The sequence below is a fragment of the Lissotriton vulgaris genome, chromosome 5 (assembly GCF_964263255.1).
Source record: "Lissotriton vulgaris chromosome 5, aLisVul1.2, whole genome shotgun sequence".
Taxonomy (NCBI): Eukaryota; Metazoa; Chordata; class Amphibia; order Caudata; family Salamandridae; genus Lissotriton; species Lissotriton vulgaris.
In genome coordinates, this window is record NC_141693.1 from 1,774,735,490 (window position 1) to 1,774,761,752 (window position 26,263).

The 26,263-nt window shown below is 41.8% G+C and overlaps 1 protein-coding gene across 1 annotated transcript in view; it reads right to left on the reverse strand.

Moving 5' to 3' along the window:
* Window positions 1–26,263, reverse strand: part of CNTD1 (cyclin N-terminal domain containing 1) — a 147,497-nt gene that overhangs the window by 75,874 nt on the left and 45,360 nt on the right. Inside the window, exons 3-5 of the mRNA XM_086924089.1 lie at window positions 9,728–9,803; window positions 8,659–8,833; window positions 6,022–6,184 (exon numbers count right to left, since the gene is read on the reverse strand). Of these exons, the coding sequence (XP_086780215.1) occupies window positions 6,022–6,184; window positions 8,659–8,833; window positions 9,728–9,803 (414 nt within the window). The remainder of the gene's footprint in view (window positions 1–6,021; window positions 6,185–8,658; window positions 8,834–9,727; window positions 9,804–26,263) is intronic.

The following is a 26,263-nucleotide window of genomic DNA, read 5'->3' on the forward strand; positions in this document are numbered from 1 at the left end:
TTCACTCCCTATACCCATTGCCCCTCACCATGCCACCGTACCTCCCCTTCATCCTGAGGCACCATACCTACGAGCCTTTCATCACATCACCACGGAGACTTTCTTAGCCACCCTGCAAACTGTGAAAAGTGGCTCCCCATCTGACCCAGCCCCCATCAGCAAGTTAAAACTGGTTGCCCCCACGGTAGCCCTACCTTTCACCAACCTCATCAACGCCTCTTTCAAAGAGGGCACCGTCCCAGCCAATTGGAAGAAGGCTACCGTCAAAGCCCTCCTGAAAAAACCCCACCTAGACCCCACAGATCCCTCCAATTTCAGACCCATCTCGCTCCTCCCCGGGATCAGCAAAGTGGCTGAACGAATAGCTAACCAGCAACTTTCCAACTTCCTGGAGTCGAATCACTTACTACGCGACTCCCAGACCGGTTTTAGACCGGGGCAAGGCACCGACACCGCCCTCCTGGCAGTTGTCGAAGAGGCGAGAAGCATTATAGACGCAGGAGGATCAGTGGCAGTGATCCTCCTCGATCTAAGTGCCGCCTTCGACACGGTGGACCACGCCATCCTGGTCCACTGCTAAGTCGAGTGGGAATCACCGATTCTGCCCTTGCCTGGATTAAGTCCTTCCTTGAGGGAAGATCCTTTCAGGTGTCAGATGGCACCTCCACGTCCAAAGCTCTGCCCATGCAGTGTGGGGTTCCCCAGGGCTCCTCCCTGAGCCCCACACTTTTTAACGTTTATATGTCCCCCCTTGAAGACGTTATCACCCCTTTCGGCGTCAAGACAGTGATGTATGCTGATGACACTCAGCTGGTGGTCTCCATCAATCAATCAAACACCAGCCTAGAAAATCTCGCCAGATGTCTCGAAGGAATCTCACAATGGATGTGTGACTCTCGACTAAAACTTAATGGTGACAAATCAGAGATCCTTCTCCTTGGCAACCCGAACAAACTACCTACAAATCTCTCCTGGCCACCCTGCATGGGTACCTACCCGACCCCAAAAACCGAGGTCAAAAGCCTAGGCATCTGGCTCAACCAGGACCTTAATTTCAAAACCCAGGCCAGAAAAACCTCAGGGACCTGCTTCGGCCTCATTCGCATGTCCAGAAAGATCCTCCACCTGATCCCCTTCCAGTCCAGGAAGTTACTGATGCAGGGGCTGGTCAACTCCAGGTTAGACTATGGTAATTTCTTGTACCTAGGAGCCCCTGCAGCAGTCATCCAGAAACTTCAGGTGGCTCAGAACGCGGCAGCTAGAGTCCTTACAGGAACCAAAGCAAGATGCTCGGCGAAACCAGCCCTCAAAAGCCTACACTGGCTCCCAGTGAAGGAGCGCATCACCTTCAAGATGCTATGCATCTCGCACAAAATTTTGCACGACAAAGGCCCCCCAATCCTCAGACCCCTGATGAAGCCCCACCAATCTACCAAAAATCTAAGATCTGACGCACTTGCCCTCGCCAACATCCCAAGAATAAAAAAGTCAAGATCCGGCGGCCGTTTGTTCGTCTACAATGCGCCAAAGCTCTGGAACACCCTTCCAGTAGCCATGAGGAAAGAACACAACCTCTTCTCCTTCCGGAAACAATTAAAAACTTGGCTCTTCCCTTAAAACCCTGTCTTCCCGACCGTCCCCCTCCCCCCTGGAAAAACTAGTCCCTCTTAGAGCTGGGATGCCCAAGGGTATCTATGCGCTCTACAAATCCAATTCCAAATTCCATTCCATTCCTTTGAATTGGGGGAATCCCTATACTGCTCCCACGTCTGGTTTTGGAAAGTTCTTCTCTTCCCCTGTCAAGGATCCAATAGGTTTGGGGTAACAAAGGACAAGTGTCATGTTAATTTTTGTTTGGTGGAAGCAAGTCCTTTCAGGTGTAAGTAGGGCAAGGAACAGCTCCGCCTCCAGCCATCCTGTCAGGAGGCCCCATCCTGTCAATATCTAGTCACCTATTGTTTCACTGCCTAGGAAGAATACACAAACCCCTACACCAGAGCCATTCGCAGCCATGGGACCCAAGATATTGGCCGAAGAAATAAATGGTTAGGACACGAAAATGCAAACTTTCTAAAAGTGGCATTTTAAGAATTGTGTCTTCAATTCTGACTTTACCAATAAAGAGGACTTTAAATTACTATTTATTTGTTTCTAAACAGCATATCTCTATCTGTCATCAATCTAAGTATAGCACTTATTAAATGTAATAAGGAAAACTAGTGTTAGTCAACGGGAGAGATAGAGTTTGCATCAGTGAAAAACTACTTTAGGAGTTTTTCACTGCTCAGATATGTAAAACTTAAACCCACATGTCCGACTTTTTAAATACAATGCACTCTGCCCTATGAGCATTAGGGATAATTAATGGGTGACTTGTATGTATTAAAAAGGAAGGTTTAGGTTTGGCAAAAGGTTTACTTTGCCAGGCCGAAATGGCAGTTTATAACTGCACTACAACCTGTATTGGCAGGCCTGAGACATGTTTTAAAAGGTTACTTTAGTGAGTGGCACAATGAGTGCTGCAGTCACACCAGTGACATTTAGTTTACAGGCCCTGAGTACATGTAGTACCACCTACTAGGGACTTACAAATAAATTAAATTTGCCGATTAGGTGTGAGCCATTTTTACCTTTGGTTGAAGGGGGAACAATCACTTTAGCACTGTTTAGCAGTGGTGAAGTGCTAGAGCCCTAAAGTCAATAAAATCAAATTCAGCAAACAGGAGATGTGAAGGCAAAAGCTGTGGGCGAATACCACGCCAAGGCTGTCAGGTCTAACACTGACTATCACTTGCTTCGCTGCTCTATGCATTGCAATAGATTCTAGTGGAAGTAAGTATATTTATGTAATTCCATACTACACGTTAATGTAAGAGTTTATCAATCGGGAAGTCTGGAAGTTCTGGATACAGATTTGTTAATAGTGGTAGCGCCAATTTGGGTTGTGGGCTACACAAATTTCCGCAAGTGTGGGAGGATAGTTCCCTAAGTCCTATTGAGATACGTCCATATCTTCTATTGAACCTTGGTTGGCAGGTAATCTATGCACTGGGTGTTTCAGAGCTTGCTTGATGGAATATTATTTTTTGCCAGCTCCAACATGGACACCGGGCCCTTGTTTCACAAAACATTACGTGTGATGCTCAGCACGTTTTGTTTGATCTTGGCTTCCAACAGAATCTAGAGAAGAGTTTTTCAAGTAGATAGGATGTGGCATTTTGTTGAGCTGTTCATTTACGGAAATGCAGAATTTTCTCCATCAACATTAAAGCACCATCCATGTCATCATGCCCAGAGATCTATTTCTGGCATTTGCTGCACGTATGTTGGAACTGCCAGAGATGAGTATTTTATACTGTACTGCTTACTAAAAATATCTGGTGAATAGCTTTCCTTCTCAGGGGGCAGGACTTATTTTCAGCTCCTCTAGATTTTTGGGGTGCAAATTGTTCAATGAGTTTACTGACATTGATCTATTGTGATTTATGTGGCTGCACTGAAAGGGTTCTCAGTAACGTGTGAATAGGTACATCTAATGAGTCAGTAATTAGAGGCCAGATAGTGAGATTCACATGAATATAAAGAGAAACTTTTAGGCAAGAATGTTTATTTGGCTGAGGCTAATTCAATTGCCAATGAAGTGGAATACACAGTAATGTGATAATAGAGTGCTCTTATAGCAAAAACTAATGAGAACGAGGAACTTGAGGTAATCAGTAGTGACCAAAATGGAAGATGAAAATTGACAAAATAAAAGTGTAAAAGCATGTAATTATCATTTCAGAGTGATAAAAGGTTATGAGGTGGGAATCCTGTATCTACTGAATCTAGTAGATCCCATGTTTGAAATTGTATTTGGTGAAACTGCGAGAAAAGGGGGCAGTATACTGATGTGCACAAATTTAGACCAATTCCTCATCTTACGAGAGAAATTCTCATCAGAGTATTAGACAAACTGTTATCAGATGATATTATAGAACCTATTCAGGCCTGGGAATGATTGTCCCCTGTGGCCGTAGCCTCAAAACCAGCAGAAAAGAGTGTGTGTGTGTGTGTGTGTTTGTGAATCTTTGTGTAATCAATAGGTTTATGTGGATTGACCAACAACCTTTACTGGGCATATCCGAAATTATAGAGTTTTACAAATGTCAGCTGCATACCATCAGATTAATCTACATGAGGATTCCAAGCGTAAATCATTTTGGCGATACCGCTATCACTGGCCACCTCAGTGGCAGTGGTATCCAGGCAGTCATGCAAAGAATCCTTGAGAGGATGAATAATGTATAGTGTTCCCAAGATATCCTTACAAAGGGCAAGACAAAACAGGAACACAGTGCGATGCTCAGAAAAGTCATGGAGAGAATAAAAGTTTCAGAAATTACAAAAGAAGACACAGTGGCAACTTAAAGTTAAGCCAGTTACCTAGGGCATATGACCTCAGAAGCAGGGATCAACCCCAATTTAAGTGTAAGCGAAGCAGTAATAAAAGCACCCTGTGCCAAGAACTAAGAACAGCTGAATGGCTGACTATCGTTCGACATATGCCAAAAAAGTAAGCGAATGAGAGGCTTAATGCGAATACTGCATTTCGAATAGGAAAGTGAATGTGACAAAGTATTTAAGAGAATTAAAGAAAATATAACGATGGCTACTACGTTATGACAAAGTAAGGTTGATGGTAGGAAAAGTATAACTGATGCTTCCAATATTGGAATAGACTCAAGAAAGCATAGTTGGATTTGCATGGAGAGCACTGAAGGGAGCAGGTTTATTGTATTCGGTCAGTGTGCAATAAGCATTCAGCTGTTGTTGGAAGATCAAATATTTCAGATATTTTGAACTGTTATTGCCTTTCTCCATCAATGGAGATCACAGACCTCTATAATAAAGGTGGTTAGTGGTTGGAATCCTACTTACACAATCAGCGAATACATGTTTAGACGATTTAGATAATCAAGAGTACAATTAAAATTCATAACACTTGTTACTTCATGTTATTGTTATATCTTATATTTTTCTTAAGGCCATGTTCATTATAAACAATAAATGATTCTTTACACCTTGTCTGATATATATTTAATCATGTAGGAAAGTGTTTTTTCAATACCAAATTACTTAGGACGAACGCACTTTAACAAGGAATGAGAAATTAAATGACCTCTTCAATATCGGAGTTCAGCACTCTACAGATGAAAGATGAACGATGAACTTCCACAAAGTGTTGAGAGATGCATAGAGTTTCATAAACAGCATTTGTTGTAACTTTTGTCCTACCTGATCTAGACACTGTGTTTAGAATGCTATAGACTGGGTAGTAAATGATGGCTTATGTTAAAAAAGCAGCAAATCCATATGTTTTAGCAATTTACTGTGGCTACAGATTGTAAAATGCAGTAGAGTGGAGCACTCTAGTGTGTCTCACATATCCACGTAGTAAAAGAACTGGCTAGCTAATCATCAAACATCGACATGTTTCCCTCTTTGCTTCACTAACTGGCCATTTTGATTTTGCTTTGTTCCTGAATTACGGGTGGCATGGTTTTCCTCCCAACCATACAAACAGACCAACCGGCTTTTCAGCATATGTAGTCAATACGTTGATTCATTTTTCCACGGACCACTAACAAATCAGTGGTGCCATCTATTCTGTACATTTTTTTCCATGCTTCACTCTTGCATGTTTGTACTTGAGAAAATGTGATATGATTGTATGCAACATAGGCAACTGCATTATATACAACTGTATACAATTACAATGTATACATTTATAAATAAAAGGTATACAATACAATTGCATTGTATTCAATGCATATTAGCTTTGTACATGTTATTCACAAGACCATTTTACAAGCCTTATGTCTAATCAAATAGTTGACTGCTGTAAATTCGAATGACATACATTTTCACTAAGCTATTTAAATTTAATTAGAATAAGCTACATCCATGATCGTCATTTTACATATCCTTCTCAAATGCAACGTCGGAATTGCTCTACAGATTTAAGTCAAAAATACTTACAGAGAACCTCCAATAACATTTCCACAAAGCTAAATGGAGTGCAAACATTAATTTGAAACTTTAAAGTCTTTAGAACAGTAAGTTCTGATTGAAGTATTTCTTCTTTCTTGAAGGAGAAGCCAAGTGTTTGGATAAACTTAAGGGCTGCTTTATTGTTGACCATCTGGATGAAAAGAGATCATTAGTGTCATTCAATTATAGACATAGCTACTAAACCTTTCTTGCACAATGTGCTTGTAATTAAAAAATATATATATTATCTATAGCTTTGTTTTGTAAAACTTGCACTCTTAGAAATTCTAAATATTTAAGCAATTGTGAGCTGACACTGACAGATATTTCAAGACTCTTTAATAGTGAGTGAGGCATGAATAGTAAACCCGTTAATTTATTTCTTAAAGACTAACTGTAATAAAGATATGTAGATGTTGCAGGTAGACACAATTGGGCACATTGGGACGCATGTACAACAGTTTTTAGGGGTCACAAACTGGAAATCGGGTCGTTTGCGATCGATGAATAGGTCTGTGGCATGTACAAACCCTATTTTGCCAGTCAGTAACCTATAACAGACTCACAAAATAGGGTTTGTGACTTTTTGCGTCCCTTCCAAATAGCTATTCGCAGTGCCATGTACGAATGTTTTGCGACCGAAATGCAGTCTCAAATCATTCGCATTTTACCGGCAATGGAGAGTTGGAGGTAAACCAGTCGCAAATAGGAAAGGGTCCCCAAGGGACCCCTTCCACTTTGCAAATGTGGGTGCAAATATTTTTTAAGGGCAGGCAGTGGACCCACAGACCACTGCCTGTTCTTAAAAAACGAAACTGAAACGTTTCATTTTTCTTTTTGAAACTCATCTCATTTTCCTTTAAGGGAAACGGGCTGCATTAAAAAACCTGCTTTATTGAAAAAGCAGTCACAGACATGGTGGTCTACTGACCTCAGCAGGCCACCATCGCTGTGAGTGACGGCCATTCCCAATGGGTCAAAAATTGCAACCTGCCACATGAACATTAATGAGGCAGGTCCCTTGCGATCTATTTGGGCATCGCAAACATTGTCTGAACACGAGTCTCCAAAAAATCACAATTTGTGACTCGCAAAATGGAATGAATGGTCGAACATCTGCCCCATTGAAAATTAGTTTTCTTTTTTACTTTAGGAAACTTTCCAAAAATGTCTTAGGACGACTCTAGAAAGTGAACACATTGACATGTTTGACAAATGTTTGCTTCAAGAAAGCAGTCAATACTTAACAAGAAGAACAGTTTGTGTTCTTTATTTTATTATTTTAGCCTTACTTAAACAGGAGACACGTACCATTGGAGTTTACTTCCTAATATTGTAGAACTACACAGTCAGCCCCATCATAAGTAAAATAAATAAAACAATTAACTTGCCACATTTGATATCTGTAACATTACACTGTAGCCCCAGCGCAGACGTGTATTGGTTGTAGCAAGCTGATAATGTCCGAATTACCTCTGTTATATGGTATGTGTGTCCTATCATCCCATTCCTAATTGTAAGGACTCTCCCACACCTGTTTCTTGAGCTGGTCTTGAACAGTCTAAATCTGATGAATTGTGCATCCACTCATTGTAGGTCTGGGATTTTGATAGCACACCTATCAAAATAGAGCTATTGCTAACAATAATCATAAAGGGGGCTTTATGTCCTCACCTTTTAACCAATAGCTTTCTTCAACCAATCTCCTTCAACCATTGGATCGAGACCCTGTCAATTAAGTCTTGGCTCAGCCTAATGAACTATTAATCTCTCAACTAATATAATTGCCTGTTTGGGTGTATCTGCCAGCCTCCATCAAGCACTTGCATTGAACTAAATGAGGAACTCCATTACAATTAGATAATTTGCATTAGTAGATGCCTCTCTGTCCGCTCCTTCTAGCTCCCTATTTAGTATCTCGCTCCAATGTGATAATAGTGCATACAGTGGTACATTCAATCATTCAGCATTTGTATAGTGCAGCACTTTCAGCCCTAGGTGTATCTGGGTGCTGTGGATGTGACGTCTCTGTCGACAAGCCAAGTCAGACGAGCAGAAAGAGAAAAAATAAAGGTAGGAAACGAGCAGAAGAGGGCAAATAAAGGTCACAAACGAGCAGAAAGAGGAAAAAATAACGGGCAGAAAGATGAAAAATAAAGGTCAAAAACGAGCAGACAGAGGCAAAAATAAAGAGCAGAAGTGGGCAGAAAAATGAGCAGAAAGAAGGCAGAAAAAGAGCAGAGGAGGCACAAACCTAAGGCAGCCGAGGGTAGTGGACTGCAGGCAAGCTGGACAGGAGAACTGTCGCAGGGATAGCTGGCACGAGGATATGCCCACTAATGCATATTAAATTTATAGCAGATTAAACGTATGCCTTTTATTTTGTCAACGCTTGCTTTATTTCCACACAAGTTTGCTCAAAAGGGCATATATCAAATGCCTTTTCTGGACATATATTCAGTTTTTTTCCAATCATATAGATTGATCTGCAAGTAATTACATCAATAAAATAAATTGTTGCTTCTTTAAGAAACTTGCTACTCGGGAGAGTTAGACAACATTTTATGTTGGAACTGTCTTAAAGTAGATAAACTGTTAATCGTCATTAAATTAGAATGTCCTTACATTGCAGTGGAATGTCAGCTTGCTTGCAATTTGAACACAGGACACAAGACGAAGAACAAAAGTCTCGCAGAGGTGGGATTTAATACTGTCCCATCTTTCTTTTCCGGCTTGTTGACTGCCCTTTCTTGATTCTGCAGAATTCTTGTACTCCTCTTCCGTGTGTTTAATCATAAACCTGAAGAAACAAATCTGACTTCTAATAGCAAAAATGAGCAAGATGTGCATGGTTGATTGTTCAGCTTTTGTGCTTGGAAGTAAACATAAACATAATGCAAGAGATAGGCTTGTCCCAGGGTCATCAACAATGATGTGGCATGCCGCCTCCTAACAGGAAGTTATGACTCCTATCAAGAAGTACCACCGTAAATAAAATCAAAGCTTGCAGCTCTGCATCAAAGGAATTTCCGTAATGATTTATCTAAACAGCTTGGCCCACAGATTACCCTCAAATAGCTGTCCTAGTGAATGGGGACAAACAAATAAAAATGTAACAATTGTAATAGTAAAATAGCAATAAAATGCCTCAAGGAGTCAACATTAAAACATATTTATATACATACTGTGAAGAGATGCAGGCTACTTCAATTTCATATTAGGCTAAAATATTTAAATAGATAATAACTGACATGGCAAACATTTTTATAACAAAATTGACTCTTCCCTGGTGAAATCTGTTGTATTGACGCTAAAGTATTTGTCCCTTAAACACCTCAGTGGGATTTCGAAAACACAATGTATAAGGGTTTGATGAATGTAATAGACTGTCTAATAGAAAAGATATGTTTACAACTGAAATATGGCAGACTTTTGTTCTAAATGTATGGTAAAGCAAGTTTCAGAGAGGGTTATGATTGAATTTCAGAATAACCAGGTTTTCTCTTTACAACACAGTATGGTTGCATTACATAGAGAATTTTATAGACATCTGCTACTTCACTAGTAAATAAATTGTGAATGTTCGAACAAGTGGAAGAAGAATTTAAATGTCCTTGAATCTTATTGCCACTCTACTTATCTACAACATATGAAAAGTATAGGAAGTTCTGCAAAATGTGATTTTCAGCACTACCTGTCCAGTAATTCCACAGCCTGGTATCTTGCAGAGTTATCTATACCCCATAATTCTGCCAGAAGAAAGACAAATTCTGCAAAAGAGCAAAGCAAGCAATGTTATCACTAATGAAACCGACCAGCCCTCTGCTTTTATAATGTTATAGATCATTTTCAAATATATATTTTATATACGCACTTTTCAAAATGACGGTCACAATTTCATAAAATCTAAATTGTATTGTATTTGCAAAGGTAAGCTTTCAAAAATGGTAAATAGCCTTGCATTTCATGATGATAATGGCATCTATGGCCATGTAAATCATATCATGCTTATGTCCTCGAGGAACTAACCTGATTAAAAATATCTGTTCTGATAAACATGAATTCCCAAACTGCTGAAAAGTGTAATGAGACTCGCTGTCATCTATGCACTTTTTCCCCTTGAGGTGAGAAATTCAGGAAGAGAAATTCTAAATGTATGAATAACTTTACATTGCTAGACACAATTCAAGAGAGTTTCATATCAGGAATGTAATTTTGAAACAGCTAGTGGAGGTTGAGGCTAATTGCCAGCTATACAGGCCAATCCAAAATTCTCTTCTTTATCCTTAGCTGTGGCAGACCAAGCCTCCAGTTCTACTTCAACAGAGGAGGGAGGCAAGGCAGAGGGGGCGCTGCTCTTCAGGGGCCCTCAGGTAGTAAAACCAGTAAGTGTTCGACCACCTCTCTTCTCTTTCTACTTGAAAGGTTGCAGTGAGCACATTAATCAATTGGCGAGGGTACCAAACAACATCAATACAAATGATTCCCACCTTTTACTTATAATCTGCAATAAGTCAGTATATGACTTGTTTCCAAAACACAATAATCCTTATTATCAATATCACCCAGGAGATGCATACAAGCAGTTTACATAAGAGCAAAACGTTTCATATAAAAAAGGTTCACACTGTAAAAACAAGGACCGTATCTTAATGCAAATAGTTCTTCAGAATTGTTTAGGATGATTTCATTTTTGGAGAGTCATGTGAATGTTAAAATGTATGATGATCCTCCATATGATGTCTCAGGATTAGTACAAGGATTCGATCTGCCCAGTTGCTGCAGATGATTTGTGGCTGTGTGGATGACTTTGGTCCACATTCATGATCAGACCTGAAATCTAAGGGTATTTGAGGCTTTTGGATAGCTTGAGGCTACTGAAAAGTGTTGAGTATATTTCTAAGTTTTACTTTTAAGATTAATGGGACTGATAATTCTATTGGGAACAGACAGTGGTGGAAACTATGCCAGGTGATTGGAGGCCTCACAGAATATCCCACATAACGTAATCATGCAAACTGATGGCAAATGTTATCTTTGTGTCATCTATCGACACTGGGCACCCTGTGCAAACACCCACAATAGATTTTTCTTGCATCAACATTTGATATCTCTGTGTGCACACTTAGGGAAAGCCTCTTGTGCAGAATGCTTCTCGTAAGATGATGTGAGGACACTGAACTGCAAGAAAGGGATGACCAATTGACACAACCGTGGGCTGATACTTACTGGGAGTACCAACAGCAAAGCACAGTTGGAAAGGCAAATGATGTTTTGGGGACATGCCATCTGTCTGCTAATATTCCATCCAGATGACTGAACAAACACATGAAGGAAAGTCCAGGGCATTAATGGAATGACCCTTGGGAGGTCATAGGCAGCAAGAAAGGACAGGGAATTATTGCTGATACAATCAAGGATATGGACAAAACACTACAACATTAACAAGCAATCAGATGAATAATCAAAGGAATATAGGTCTGACTGCTGATTGCAACAACAGCATACATCCTGTGCCAAACCTGCAAAATATACATTATATACATAAATACAGTAATATTACAACATAAGAGAAATACATAATTCAATTTGGAGAATAATGCTGTCATACTACCGATTTATTGTGGAAATAGGAAAACTCACTGAATGTGAAAAGTTGCTGGAAATTATTGGAAACTATTGGGTGGCACTAAAGGGTCAAGATTTCAGCAAAGAACAAGGTTTTACTGATAATTGCTTTGGGCAAAAAAGGCCAGAGTATATTTACATTTCCAGGTCGAGCCTGGGCAGCGCATGCGCTGCTCTGCGAGGCATGCTGTATTCAGGTGTGGACTTGCTTCTGATTAATTAATAGGCTTGTTAGTTCCGCCTTAATAACACCTTGTCTGCATTTGTAGCCTCCCATGAGGACTGGACTTATTACTTGTGTTGTTACACAGTCTGTTGTAGCTACAGTCTGTGAGCACTATTTTCTTTTATTTCTTTAATCTAGCTGCTATTGCAGGTATGAGAGGTTCTCCCTAACCCACCCTGTTTTCATGACAGCGCAGTGCCCGATCATGGACGCTGTGCTTTATCTTTCAAAAATACTCCCTGCACTGAGCGGCACTTCTGCACATGCTATGCTGCTTAAGAAATGCTTTTTAATTTTAAAAGCGCCCCATACCTCGCTTTTACTTTAATGGCAGCTGCACCTTTCTATAGACAACCCGGGTCTGAAAGAAAGGGGTGTGGCTGACATTAAAATTAAAGCGCGCCATGGAGTGCTTTTACAAAAATAACATTTGTTTGTCAACTTTACAAACAAATGTTTTTTTGGGGTAAAAGCACCTCATACCGTGCCTTTACTTTAATGGCTGTCACACACCTTTCTTTACACAAGCTGTGTCTAAAGAAAGTCGGTGGCCGCCACTATAGTCTAAGCGCGGAATGGGGCACTTTTACAAAAAAAAACATTTGTTTGGCAACTTGAACAAATGCTTTTTTTTGTAAAAGCACCCCATACCACGCTTTCACTTTAATGGCGGCCACGTGCCTTTCTTTAGACGCGGCAAAAATAACAGGTGATGGACAGAATGCAGAACAATGTCATACATTCACCCCAGTACAGAGATCTGGGCGTAATCCATCGTTTTTTTGCTCACCATGCCTTTCCAGTTTGAACCCAGCCATATGCAAATCAGTCTTGACCCTGTGCCCCATGGGAACAGTCCAGCCCGAACTGCCAAGCCAGGTCCTCCCTGGACTGGAAACAAGTATCCAAGGACCGGTTTCGGGCTTTCAGCCCTCATCAGCCTGGATAGCTTGATTCCAGTGGCATGGAGAGCACGGGAAACCGGTCCTCGGAAGCTTGTTTCCGGTCCAGGGAAGGCATGGCCTGGCAGTTCGGGCTGGACTGTTCCCATGAGGCACAGGTTCAGACTGATTTGCATATGGCCATGTCTGAACTGGGGTGGTGTGGAGTGCAGAAAAAACAATGGATTTAGGCCCAGATCTCTGTACTGGGGTGAATGTATGACATTGTTCTGCATTCTGTCAATCAACTGTGGTTTTTGCATTTGTCACCCCGAGTGGGATGGGTATGCTCAGACGTGAGTCCCATGCACTCCACACCACTGGATTCAAGCAAGCCGGGCTGAAGACAGCTGAAATGCCAGAAACCGGTCCTCGGAAGCTTGATTCCGGTCCAGGGAAGGCATGGCCTGGCAGTTCGGGCTGGACTGTTCCCATGAGGCACAGGGTCAGACTGATTTGCATATGGCCATGTCTGAACTGGGGTGGTGTGGAGTGCAAAAAAACAATGGATTTAGGCCCAGATCTCTGTACTGGGGTAAATGTATGACATTGTTCTGCATTCTGTCCATCAACTGTGGTTTTTGCATTTCTTTAGACGCGGGCCATCTAGAAAAAGGGGTGTGGCCGCCATTAAAGTGAAAGCCCACCATAGGGAGCTTTTACTAACAACAATTTGGAATGCAGTAGGTCTCACATTTGCAAGAGTTTGGCTGTTCGCATTGTAAATGAAAATGCCTTTTATTTATGTTTTAAAAACCAAAACATAAATAAAAGGTATGGCCATTTACAATGCCAATAGCTCAAACTCCTGTAAATACAAGACCAATTGCATTGCAAATGCTTTTTACCAGTTGCAGTAGGGTAGAATAATCTACCCATAACTGACGTGTATAAAGAGAACCAAAATAACATTTCAGATAAGATTTGCAAAGGATGTGAAAATTGCCATAACTCATCACAAGTGTTACATTCAACCACAAGAACCAAATTAATTTGTGTATATATTTGTAAAGAGAGAGAGGAAATTTTCTGTGAAATGTGAGTTTCGATCGATGACTGGAGAACTGGTATGGGATCAGCTAATAGTGCAATGTGCCAGTAAAAAGATGCAAGCAAGATTGTGGGCAGCTAAGAAGGGTCTTAAAGCTATAGCCTGCATAAGTGAGGAGTCACACTATTGCAAGAGGGAAATGAAAAGAAACAATGAATGGGGGTAGGATTTTGGCAGAAAAAAACCCACAATCAATGGGGAACGGGAGAAAGACTACTGAACAAAAACAGTACAAGAGTGGGGTAGTAGTAGTAAACAAAATATTGCAAATGCAAGAGTAATTTTCATCGCTCAGAATGTAGGAACTTTTTTGCCATTGATAACAAGTGCAGGATTGTGGTAAGAAATGTCACTTTGAGAGGATGTGCAGAATTGAAGGAGATAAAGGTAAAGTAGATGCTGTGTCAGTCGAAGAAGATAAGATAGATAGAGTGTTGAGTATCAGTGACTCAAATGAGGCTGTAGGTAAAATAAGGGGACCAAAGACTTGGTTTCAAGAAAATGGGAACAAATTGCATTGTTGTTGGATATGGGCTCAATGTACACAATTCTGCGGCTCCAGTTCTGGTTTGTACTGCTGGAGTAGGTGCAAGAAATAAGTGTGAGTGTGGCACACCAAGAGCATTTAGGAGAAACCCTGATAAAGTAAAAGATGAAGTCAAACATTTTTGTGGTCGAGGATTGATGATCAAGTGAGCAGTTGGATTGAAATGAACAGTGAATGTAATGTAGTCAAAACAAGTTTAAGGGTTGGAGGTAGTAACTATGTTTATGTTTATTGGATTTGTAAAGCGCATAGCTGCCTGCGGGCTTCCCAGCGCTGAAAGAGTTGACAGGGGTTGCGTAGAGGATTACGGGAAGAGCCATGTTTTGAGCTTCTTTCTGAAAGCCAGTTCATCAGTTATCATGCACGTTTCCCTAGGCAAGGAGTTCCATAGTCCCAGGACCAGATACGAGAAGGATCTACCTCCCCATCTGGCTCTCTTTATCATGTTCTGTTTCATGTGTAGATTTGAGGAGGATCTAAGAAGCCTACCTGGGACATATGGTGTGACAAGTTTTTTAATTGAAGTCGGGCCTTTATCACTCATGGCTCTATGAGCGATGCATAGTGATTTGAGCTCTATTCTGGACTTTATTGGGAGCCAGTTTAGTGTCTTCAGGGCTGCCTTAGCTGACTGCTGTCTAGGGATGTGGAGTAGAATCCTAACTACTGCGTTTTGTGCCACCTGTAATCTGTTTATGACGTATTTGGGTGCGCCCAGATACAGGGAGTTGCCATAGTCTAGCCGTGATAGAACTAGGGCCTGTACCACTGTCCTCCGGGTGGTTTCAGGAATGAGCGGTAGGATCTGCCGAAGCATTCCCAGTGCTCCGAAGCATGAGCCTGCTATTTTTCTGGCTTGAGTCTCCATGGACAAATGTTTGTCCAACCAAATTCCAAGATTCTTTACCTCTGTTTTAGGGACCGGGGGCTCTCCTAGTTCTGGGGGCCAGCTAATCGTGTTTCTTGGAACCTCCTTGTTCCCCAGGAACATGAGCTCTGTTTTGCCTCCGTTTAATTTAAGGTACCCCTTGGTCATTCAATCTTTAACTTGCATCATGCAAGGAGCCTGGTTTTGGTGGCTTGATTGGGAACCCTGCGTCACAGATAGAATCAGCTGGGTGTCATCCACGTATGACACTATTGACAATCCAAATTGTTGCATTATCTATGCTAGTGGTAGCATATATAGATTGAAAAGTGTTGGGCTTAGTGCTGATCCCTGTGGGACTCCACACGACAGTTGGAGCATATCAGAGTAATGCTCACCTTCCATTAGCTGGAAGAATCTGTTTTCTAGGAAAGAGGTTATCCATTTTAGGGAAGAGCCTGTGACACCGGTTTCCTTTAGCCTGCGTATCATTGTTTTATGATTCACCGTATCAAAGGCGGCGCTGAAGCCCAGGAGCAAAATAGCTGCTGAACTTCCCTGGTCTAGGATTCCCGTCAGTTCCTCTGTTGCCACCATCAGAGCTGACTCTGTGCTATGTCGGGGTCGAAAGCCCATGTGCGTGTCGTGCAGTATCTGATTATCCTCTATGTATTGGAACAGAGCCTGATTAACATGTTTTTCTGCTATTTTTCCTAGTAGTGGCAGGAGTGAAATGGGTCGGTAGTTCCCTAGTTCTGCTGGGTCTAGCTGGGGCTTTTTTAGCAGTAGAATGTTTCCAAGATTGGGGGACAGTCCCTTGTGTCAGGGAGAGTGAAATGAGTGCTGTGATAGTTGAAATGTTTGTTTACCTATTGTGTTTTTTTTCTAGGAACCTAAATCGATATTTCTATTTTATGCCTTTGTGCGGTTACAATCAATAATGTCCCTATAGAGGCATAAGGAATCATATCCATATTTAGTTGTAGCCCATGCAGTCACATTAAGCAACTCCTAGAAGCACAACGAGTTCTCTAAACAAACTAAACCTACAGCAACCTGGGAAATCCCCATTTGCTTTTGTTTTGATTTTGTCCTAGAACTCCTGCGAAACACTGTAAGAACGGCCAGTTCTTAGTGACATCTTTATTGACGTCTTATGTCCAACCTTACGTCAAACCAGGCACCTTTCAGGTATAAATATACCAACGTTGCCTTAAGCAAACACACGGTGGTGGTTTTGGAGAAGAGCGGCCATCTACTTGCCCGAGAGCCCAGCTGATGCGAGTGCCCACGGAAGCCGCCCCTCCTGTTTGACGCGCTGAGAAAGACGCTGTCTTTTTCTCCAGCCGAGAAAATCGAGCTCCGGCGTTTCCAGCCTACCCTTGTGGGTTGCTGGAATATCGAGTCCTGACAGAGAGATGCCAGGCCTCCTGCTTTCTAAATACCAAGGTACGGAGCTGACTAAACCCTTAAAGAGAATTCTTGATTCAGATTCTTGGCAAAACCAACTTAACTTAAACTGCTACTTACTTACTCCTTCCCACGTATTAGGCTTAGGTCAGGTACACCGGGGTAGGCGTATTTAGAAGCACCAGTTGAGTACGTTAGTCAATGTATATATGTATGTATATATTTTATCCATTTTAAAGTATCTTATGGCTAAGAAACCATATCAATGATTTTACAGTATTATTTCATAATACTCCTTTTACTGTACGCACTTTACTTTACATTAAGTATTGCAATTATGGCAATTCATTTCTCTTGCATGAGAAAGAAGACTGCTCAATAAATTCCACCTTTTATTGAAAAAGCCCGTCTCTCTTCTCTCTGCACTCTGGTGAAACTAAGTACGCACGATTGACTGAGTGAAATAGCTGTCTATTGTTTTCACACGACTCTAGAGATACACTCTTATTCTGAGGGAGCAAAGTTGTCATGTTATATGGTTGTCAGAAGCTAATCCCTTCTTGTCTATCCAGGGAGGTTAAACTCCTCCTCGTTTATTCGAGAAAGTTTCTAGTGACCTCTGAGCTAGCTGGCAAACCTTAAGTCTAATATAGTCAGTAGAGACCTAGTCGACCTCAGTCCTACGTCTACACTGCTGAATATATTATTCCAATGCGCAGAGCCTATTGGGAATATAGGTGCTTTGTCACACAGACCCATTTTCCCGTAAATACTCCAAAAGGGGTAAGAGGTTAAAATCCATCAGAACTTAGTAGGAAGAGATTCCTATGTATAGTTTTTGGTTTAGTCAACGTTGAAGGATACAGTGTTCCAAAATATTGTGCACCTAATCTTTGTTTCCTTGAAACTTGATCTGCAACAAAAAAACTTTCTGTCAGTAAAATGCCTGACGGAGACGAAGAAAGAGATGCTACAGCGTCTCAACTGTTGTTGGAAGACACAACTCTCCAACAGAATGACCCGAATGCTATACTCATTCCGGTCAACATAAGAAGTACTATAACTATTAAACTTATAGAAAATGGACTGACATCACAAGGTGGTACAGTCATATTCGTGGTAGAGGCCGATGAATATCGGCAGACAGAGGTATTCTATTCATGGATACACTTTCCAGCAGCAAACGCTGTAACACACGACTTCCACTATTACAAAATAGAGGAACCTCCGGATGAATACACTCCTTTCGAGGATGTTGAAATCCCATTAAATTACCAAGAGCACCTGCTCTGATTCAAAGGCGCCCTACAACATAATAATCACATCACCAGGCTCGGTCCACTAGGTAGACCAGAAGAAACGGGGCCGGTCCTATGCAACTATGCAACACACCCAGACTACGAAATAATGTCAAACGAACAACTCCTAGTTAAACTAAAAGAATTAACAAAGGCATATAGAGAATTAGTTCAATTGGCAAGGGATGATATAAAAAATCCGCCAGAAATTGAAAGAAACAGATATAACAGACCAACCATTTGAACTAGCCAGAATCATAGAAAAATCCTATGAAGAACTAGGAAGAGATAGTTTGGGTGGGAAACCGGTAAAACACCAACTAACTGAAAATCCGGAAAAGATATTTATTAAAAATAATCTAAACACTCCAAAAAAGAACTGGGATGGAAATAAACAATCCACTCCCAAAGAAAAAAGATTCCAGTCCAGAGGAAGGTCTCCTCGGCGGAGAGAAAAATCTCCGGACCAAGGACACAAGTCTCCCCGGAGGGAGCCCTCTGAGAAAAGATACAACCTTAGAAATAGGGATAATTTGAAAAAACCTGATAGATATCAAGATATTGATACACGTCCCTCTCAATCTTTTCAGACTTCCTCGCAGAAATCGGAAAGAAGAGGACGGTCAGAACACAGGGAAGAGCACGTCAAGTCCAAAGACAAGGAACCTGCTCAAAGTAAAAAATTACAATTTCCAAGAAAGAAGGTAGCCAGTATTAAAATAATCAAACATGCCGAGGATACTGAGGACACAGCTGAAAAACGGAGAGAGGGCCCAGACAATGCTAGACAGCGGAGCAGAAGTGACAATAGCTCGCAAGATCCTGATGAGTCATCTGGAGACAGTGGACACGAATGAATACATTCAGGTGGAAACTGCAGATACCAGAGTTAGCAAACCTCATAAAATATACGAAATAACATTGCGTATAGAGGGAGATAAGACTAGGAAAGTAAGGGGTCTGTTTTGGGATAACATTTCAAAAGGCTATGACATCCTATTAGCTGAGAAAGACTGGCCACCAGAGTTTGTCAGGGAGTGCCCTCATGGCGAAGAAATGATTATGCCTGCCTTCTCAAGTCAAATTCAAATTCTTAGAAAATACACATATGCAAGAAAATGGGCAGTAGCCCAAGCTCCTGCATTATATAAAAATCATGTAGGATGGGATGAGGACTCCCCTCCTCACAAAATCCAGTTAAAATGTCAACCCACTGCACAAAGGCAGTACCCAATTAAGCAAGAAGCTACAAAACAAGTCAGGGAGATCTTAGATCAACTTGAATACCAAGGGGGGATTGAAACATGCACCTCTCAAATGAACAATCCTTTATTTCCTGTCTCCAAGCCAGACGATTCATATTGTCTAGTCTTGGACTACAGACACCTTAACTCATGTTGCAAGACATTTGCAGTACAAAACTCACACAGTGCAGCACTAATGAATAACATTGTGCGCAAAAAATACAAAACAACATTAGACATCTCTAATGGATTCTTTTGTCAAAACATTGCACCTGAAAGCAGGTATTTGACCGCTTTCTCAAAAATGGGGTCACAGAAAAATTTCTGTCGACTCCCACAGGGATTTAAGAATAGCCCAGGATTATTCTCAGCAAGGGTAACAGAGTTACTACAAATATATGATGATGAGGCATTATCTTATGTCGATGACATCTATCTCACAGATGATGACCTGGATACTCACTTGAAAAGAGTGAACACCATAATACTTGGGTTCACAGCAGAGGGTTACAAATTCAACTTTAAAAAGTCACGAATTGCCCATCTAACCGTCCTGTTTTTAGGATATGAATTATCAAGTGAAGGCAAAAGCCTAACAGACAACTTCTTAGAGAAGTGCGCTGTACTACAAGCACCAAAAACGCTGAAGAACTTACAATCAATACTAGGTTTCCTGAATTTCGTAAGAACTTACATTCTAAATTATGCAGAGAGGGTTACACCTCTCTATGAATTAATAAAACCTGATTTTAAACCAATCAATTGGACTCAGAAACACACAGACATTTTGAGATCATTGCAAACAGACATGTTAGCTAAAACAAAATTACAAACTCGCGACAACGCACGCAACCTTGTAATCCGAGTCATCCCAGGAAGATGCGGATTCACGTACCTGACCTCTAATGAGGGAGAAACGGTACCAATAGCTTATGTTATGTTATGTTATGTTATATTAATTTATTGTGCGCACAGATACTCCAGCCAAGGAGCGTCCCGGCGCAGAGACAAGGAGAAACATAACATAACAGGGAAATGAAGAAGTAAAAAGAGGCAGCTAAAACAAGAATGTTTTTATAGCCCTCCGGAAGGTCAGGAGGTCCTCCAGCAAACGGATTTCGACAGGGAGGAAGTTCCAAGCTGATGCAGCTTTTATGCTGAAAGAACGACCCCCCATACGGCTGAGTCTGAATCTGGGGACTACAGCAAGGGCCATACCCTGGGAACGGAGGGTACGGGTAGGGACATAGAAGGAGAGACAGCTGGACAAGATTTCGGGGCCTATACCTCTCAAGATCTTGAAGGTAAGACAAAGGACCTTAAAGAGAATACGCTTCCTCACTGGGAGCCAGTGTAGGGAGCGAAGGACATTTGCCACTGAACAGAATCTGGGCAGGCCAACGATAGCTCTAGCCGCAGCGTCCTGGACCCGCTGCAGGCGAGTTAACTCAGCCTGGTTGGCCCCAGCAAGGAGAGAGCTAGCGTAGTCCAGGCGAGAGATTATAGTTGCCTGGATCACCAACTGCCTGGTTGGGGCATCAAAAAATTTAAGAACAGGTCTCAAACCTCTTAACAGACCAAAGCAGCAGGCAGCTGTTTTTTTGGTGTGCCGTACAAAAGAGAGGCCCGCGTCCAGCCAGACCCCCAGATTTTTCACCTCCGACACCGGGGTCGGAGTGGGTCCCAGCTCAGAAGGCCACCATTGGTCACCCCACAGCTCCACTCCCCTACCGACAACCATCACCTCTGTTTTAGTGGCATTAAGCTGGAGACAGTTTCCTGTCAACCAGCTAGCCACCGCCTTCAGTCCAGACTGAAACCTGGGGGCCTCTTGCTCCGCGTCCCCGCTGAGAGTAACCGCCAGCTGTGTGTCGTCTGCATATGAGACCAAAGTTAGGCCCCACTGCCTAGCGACATCAGCCAGCGGTCTCACGTAAAGATTGAACAACGTGGGACTCAGCGAGGACCCCTGCGGAACCCCCATGGCCAGAGGTTGGAGATTGGACTTGAAGGGAGGGATGGCAACACAGAAGGAACGATCATCGAGGAAGGAGCGGAACCATTGCAACGCCTGGCCACCAATGCCGTTCTCCTCCAGCCGATGCAGGAGGATGCTGTGAGATACCGTGTCAAAGGCGGCGCTAAGGTCTAACAATATCAGCGCCGCCGTTTGACCAGCATCCAACCTTGCACGGAGATGTTCCACCATCACAAGTAAAGCGGTCTCCGTGCTGTGGCCAGCACGGAAGCCATTTTGTGTGGGGTCGAGGGCATTGGTCCGGGCAAGATGTTCAGACAGGGCCAGATTGACATGGGCCTCTGTGATCTTTGCCGGCCAGGGTAGCAACGAGATGGGACGGTAACTTTCAGGCTTAGACGGGTCTAGGGAGGGCTTTTTGATAATTGGGGACACCACAGCCTGCTTCCACTTTGCTGGAATTACTCCCGATTCCAAGGAGAGGTTGATAAGGGAACGCACCACTGAGCGTCCCATAAAAGTCTGATCTCGAAAGAGAGCAGGTCTTACTGGGTCAGATGGGGATCCAGATTTAACTTGCAACGCAAGTTTGTCAAACCCGTCCAAGGTAAGAGGGGGGAAGGAAAGCAGGGTAGTCTGATGTGGTGTCCCACTGGAACTTTCCCGACCGAACCCAATGCTAGGGAATGCCCGGTAAATTGCTTGGACTTTCCCCAAGAAATAGGAGGCAAGGGATTCGCAATGGGAATTGGAACTTACGGTCACAGAGGTAGTCCGTTTTGCCATAAGGTCTTTTACGGCCTTGAAAATGGCTTACAAATCACATTTGTACACACAAGCTAAAAAAACATTCAGTCTTGCGGAGAATATTGTAACTGCGGTTCAAACTGCTGTAGCAAAAGAAAGAGCCCTAGCCCAAGGCAGATAGATAACTGTTTATACAGCAGAATCTGCCTGTGGCATTAAATCCAAAATGGATACAATGGGAACATTCTCTTGCTACAGAAAAAGTGAAATACTATTTTGACCCGAACATGAAAAAACTAGAAAATCTAGAATACGAAGAAGAATATCCTCTGCCAATCGAAATTCTGCCTCTCCAACAATACACATGTGTAATCTACATGGACAGATTTGCACAACATTACGATGTAGAGAAAAAAATCCTACAACGCAGCGTGCGCGATTGTTAAATTCAGACCAATGATTACCAAAACTGAATCACTGAGAAACTGGTCGGCTCAGCGAGCTGAAATAAGATCTTTGAAGATGGCGCTTGAAAATGCCGATCGTGAATTCCCGACACTAATTGTGTGCGATTCGCATTACTCCGTCAAGTCTTACAATAATGACATGCAGAACTGGGTTCAAAACAGTTACAAAGATGACACAGGTGCCACAATAAAGCATAAAAAGCTTTGGGAACAGGTAGTTCTTTTGCAGAAAGAACTACAAAAGACTCACGTGATACATACACTGAGTCATCAGCGTGATGGCGTTCACGCTGCAGGGAATTCATTGGCTGACACAGCCACAGCGGAAGCAACTAAACCGGCTTCCGTAGCCACAAAAAAGCGTTCAGGAAAATACACAGACGGGGAAACCATGCTGGCGGTAAAAACGTCTTCAAAAGGCGACTGTGCAGCACTACCCATGAACTATCCACTCTATTATACATACATAATTGATGCAAACTCCGTTCCTTTTTCTCTAATCCCTGGAGTAGGGGATAGAGTAATTCCAAACACGAACAGGAGAATCTTCTTAATAGCGGACGCACATATGGGATTGGGTCTGAGGCACCAAGAGATCAAGGAATCTCTGAAAGAATTACAATCAGAATACTGGTGGCCGGGGATGAGCCTGCAACATTACAAATTTGCAATGGGCTGTCCAGACTGCAACAGAGATCGCAGTGGCGAACCGACCGGAGTATTGCCATGGCCCTTCTTGTAGTTAGCATAAGGCTATCTATACGTAAAATCCAGCGTCCCATTAATTTCTTTTTAAGACTAGATTCACTTAAAAATACAGACACCAGCGCTTGGCTGACGCCAGAACTGTTATAAAAGATTTGCGAGTCTTTATCGGCACATACGCAATTGGCATGCTACATTCTGACCAGGGTCCTGCTTTTAGCTCTCGAGCTTATAAGGAGGCCATGACCAGCATGGGCATTGCATTGCGGTACTCTTATCCCTTCCATCCTGAGGGAAATGGGATAGTGGAAAGAAACAACCGGGACATAAAGCAATCTATAACGACAAGGGTATTAGGTTCGGGTGATGGGTGGGTCCAACATTTAACAAGTGTCCAACGTAGTCTTAATAATCTGCCAAGAAATTCTCTAAAAGGTTTCAGTCCGTACGAACTATTGTTCGGTACTAGAATGCATATTCAGGACTTAGATAGTCAGACTTCAGTGGTAAAAGAAAAATGCTTTGATATCAAAGACCGTTTGGCTGTTATACAGGACTTAAATGAAACAAGAAAAGCCCTGAGCAACATAAAGTTAAATCAACAGCCAACAGCCACTGAAGATAAACCACCTGTCCCAGCAAGGCCTGTCTGGATTCCAAAGATTGGGGATCTGGTCAGAGAGAAGATCGCGGTGAAGAAGGAATTTGGGCCTTCTTACAGAAAAGCAGTACCTGTCTTAGCTGTCAGCGGAACAAGATCAGTTGTACTACCGACCCTTGCTGGTAAAAATGAGAACAGAGTTGTTCCATTGACCTGGTAAAACCACAATCATGTGGCCAATAATAAGTAGTAGGCCCAGTGGACTCCCAAGAAATAGCAGAGTACCAACATTTGCTACAATACAAGAGGTTCAAACTGAGAGACTGATCACATTCGATAAACCTGCAGTGAATAAAAAAGGACTATGCAACAATGCCATGGAACTTGTGCCTCTTGAACCCCAAATTGCAACAGTTCGTCAAGAAACACCTGTCTACAACGATGTAGCCTCAGACTATGCTAATGAAAGAAAAAATGAAAAAGCAAAGGAAAATTCGGAAGCAATTCCAACAATTGACAGAACTGCATCTGGCTACTTCATCAATTTCGATAACTTTTCTGAAGATCCAAGCAAACCCGAAGATACGCCAGCAACAAAAACTTTTAAAGACAAAGTAACTGAACTCTTTCATCAACTCAAAGAAGCCTATCTGATTTCTCCATGGATTGAATTTTGGATTGTGTTAGGTGTACTTTTCCTCCTGCTTTGGCTCATCATGGTTCTTTGGTTGGGAAAATTCATTGAGGGAAAATACAGTACAATGGACACAGCAAGTCAGAACATCAACTTGGTCCTGAAGCCACACAAGTCACCTCACATCGAGAAAAGAGAACTATCATCAGTGAATGTCACAGCCATTCTAATGCCCGGTGGGGTAGCTTGGGACAAAACGGATTACGAAATCTATGGCCCAGTTGAACTCTTGAAATATCCACATCAGTTCAAGGTTTCATTAAGTGACTTTGTAAAACCAAGTACATTCTCTGATGATTGGGACTTTGAAAGCATAAATAATATGATATCAGATTTAGTTATGTCAGCAAAATTTACAGAACATGATTACTTACAGGGTTCGTCGAATTACGAACAAATGTACTGTTACAACCACTTTGCACACCATTATGTGCACAAATCTGCTCAACCTAGAAATGTTTTTAATTATAATCAATGGGAACATTGTGCAACTCCACCTAAAAGCTGTTCGAAAACATTTTATGAGAAATTCCCATACTTCTCAGGGTAAGTAACGCAGAAACGTTTTACTTCAAATTGTTAAATAAGACAGGGGTAAAAACAATGCTGACAAACACTAAATTAATCTATTCAGAAACATTTTATGAAAAAATGACTACATTTGGTTTTGATTTTTGGAAAAACAACATTGAAAGAAAAACCATCTGGGGTACCAAAAATTGGCAGGTCCAAGGTTTAGAAGCATTATTTAGAGCCTGCATGATCCCAGAACAAATTATATTCTTGAATGACACCATTCAACAGACAACCTGTCTTGGCCTAGCCAAAATGAAAGAATTAAACAAACCGTCTATTCCAAAGCCAACACCTGACAGTAATAGCACTACAGATGTTGAGATAGACGTATCTCATATTTTACACCAAAACAGAACACATCCCGATTGGAAAAAATGGTTGATCTGGCCCACAGACACAAATAACTGTCAAGATAGATTCCTGAACAAAATACAGGGGTTCAAATTAACCAGGCCAGACCCTAGATACTCCCAGAGACAACATCCAGGGATAGTAACAACATACAGTGTAGGGAAACTATGCCTTGAGAGGCTAGAAAAATCCACACTGGCTGAAATTAAGCAACACTTGACTTTACTTAAAGACGGTGCTGACTTGCGTAATTTCATAATGGGACCACGCAAACAGCGTCAAAAACGTTTCATAGCGGCCGGTATATACGCAGCGTACAACGAAGCTTGGAAAGTAATGCAAATTGAAACAGCAGAAAAAAATCACTTTCTGTTGTAACAATGGGTTAATGGCTCTGTCCTCCAGAATTTATTCACTGGACAGTATTGTATCATCTGCTATTGATATAATAGTGCAGGACTTACTAATGTTACAACACGGTCAGTCCCAATTACGTTCTATTGTACAGCTTGGCTGGACGTTGCAAAATCTGCGTTCAGGCTACGTGCCTTGGCGTTTAATAAACACGTCATTATTCTCTATCTTTAACCTTACTGATAAACAAATCAGTTTGGCACAGAAAGGAGCAGACTATACGATTCTGAGCATTGAAAAACTTGAAAGATTACCATTGACAATGTCAGAAATACCTGTCATTGAATGGATAATACACGGAATAATTACAATTCCGATAACAACTTTCCAATTTAAATACTGCCAAGAATATATACCAGCGGGCCAGTATGAAAGGTTGGGTAAAGGGTACATTAAGTCATCATGGAAATTGCCTTACACACACACATGTTATAGTGAAAAGAAACAGAATGTATTTCTTTGTGGTAACAACTGTAAACGATCA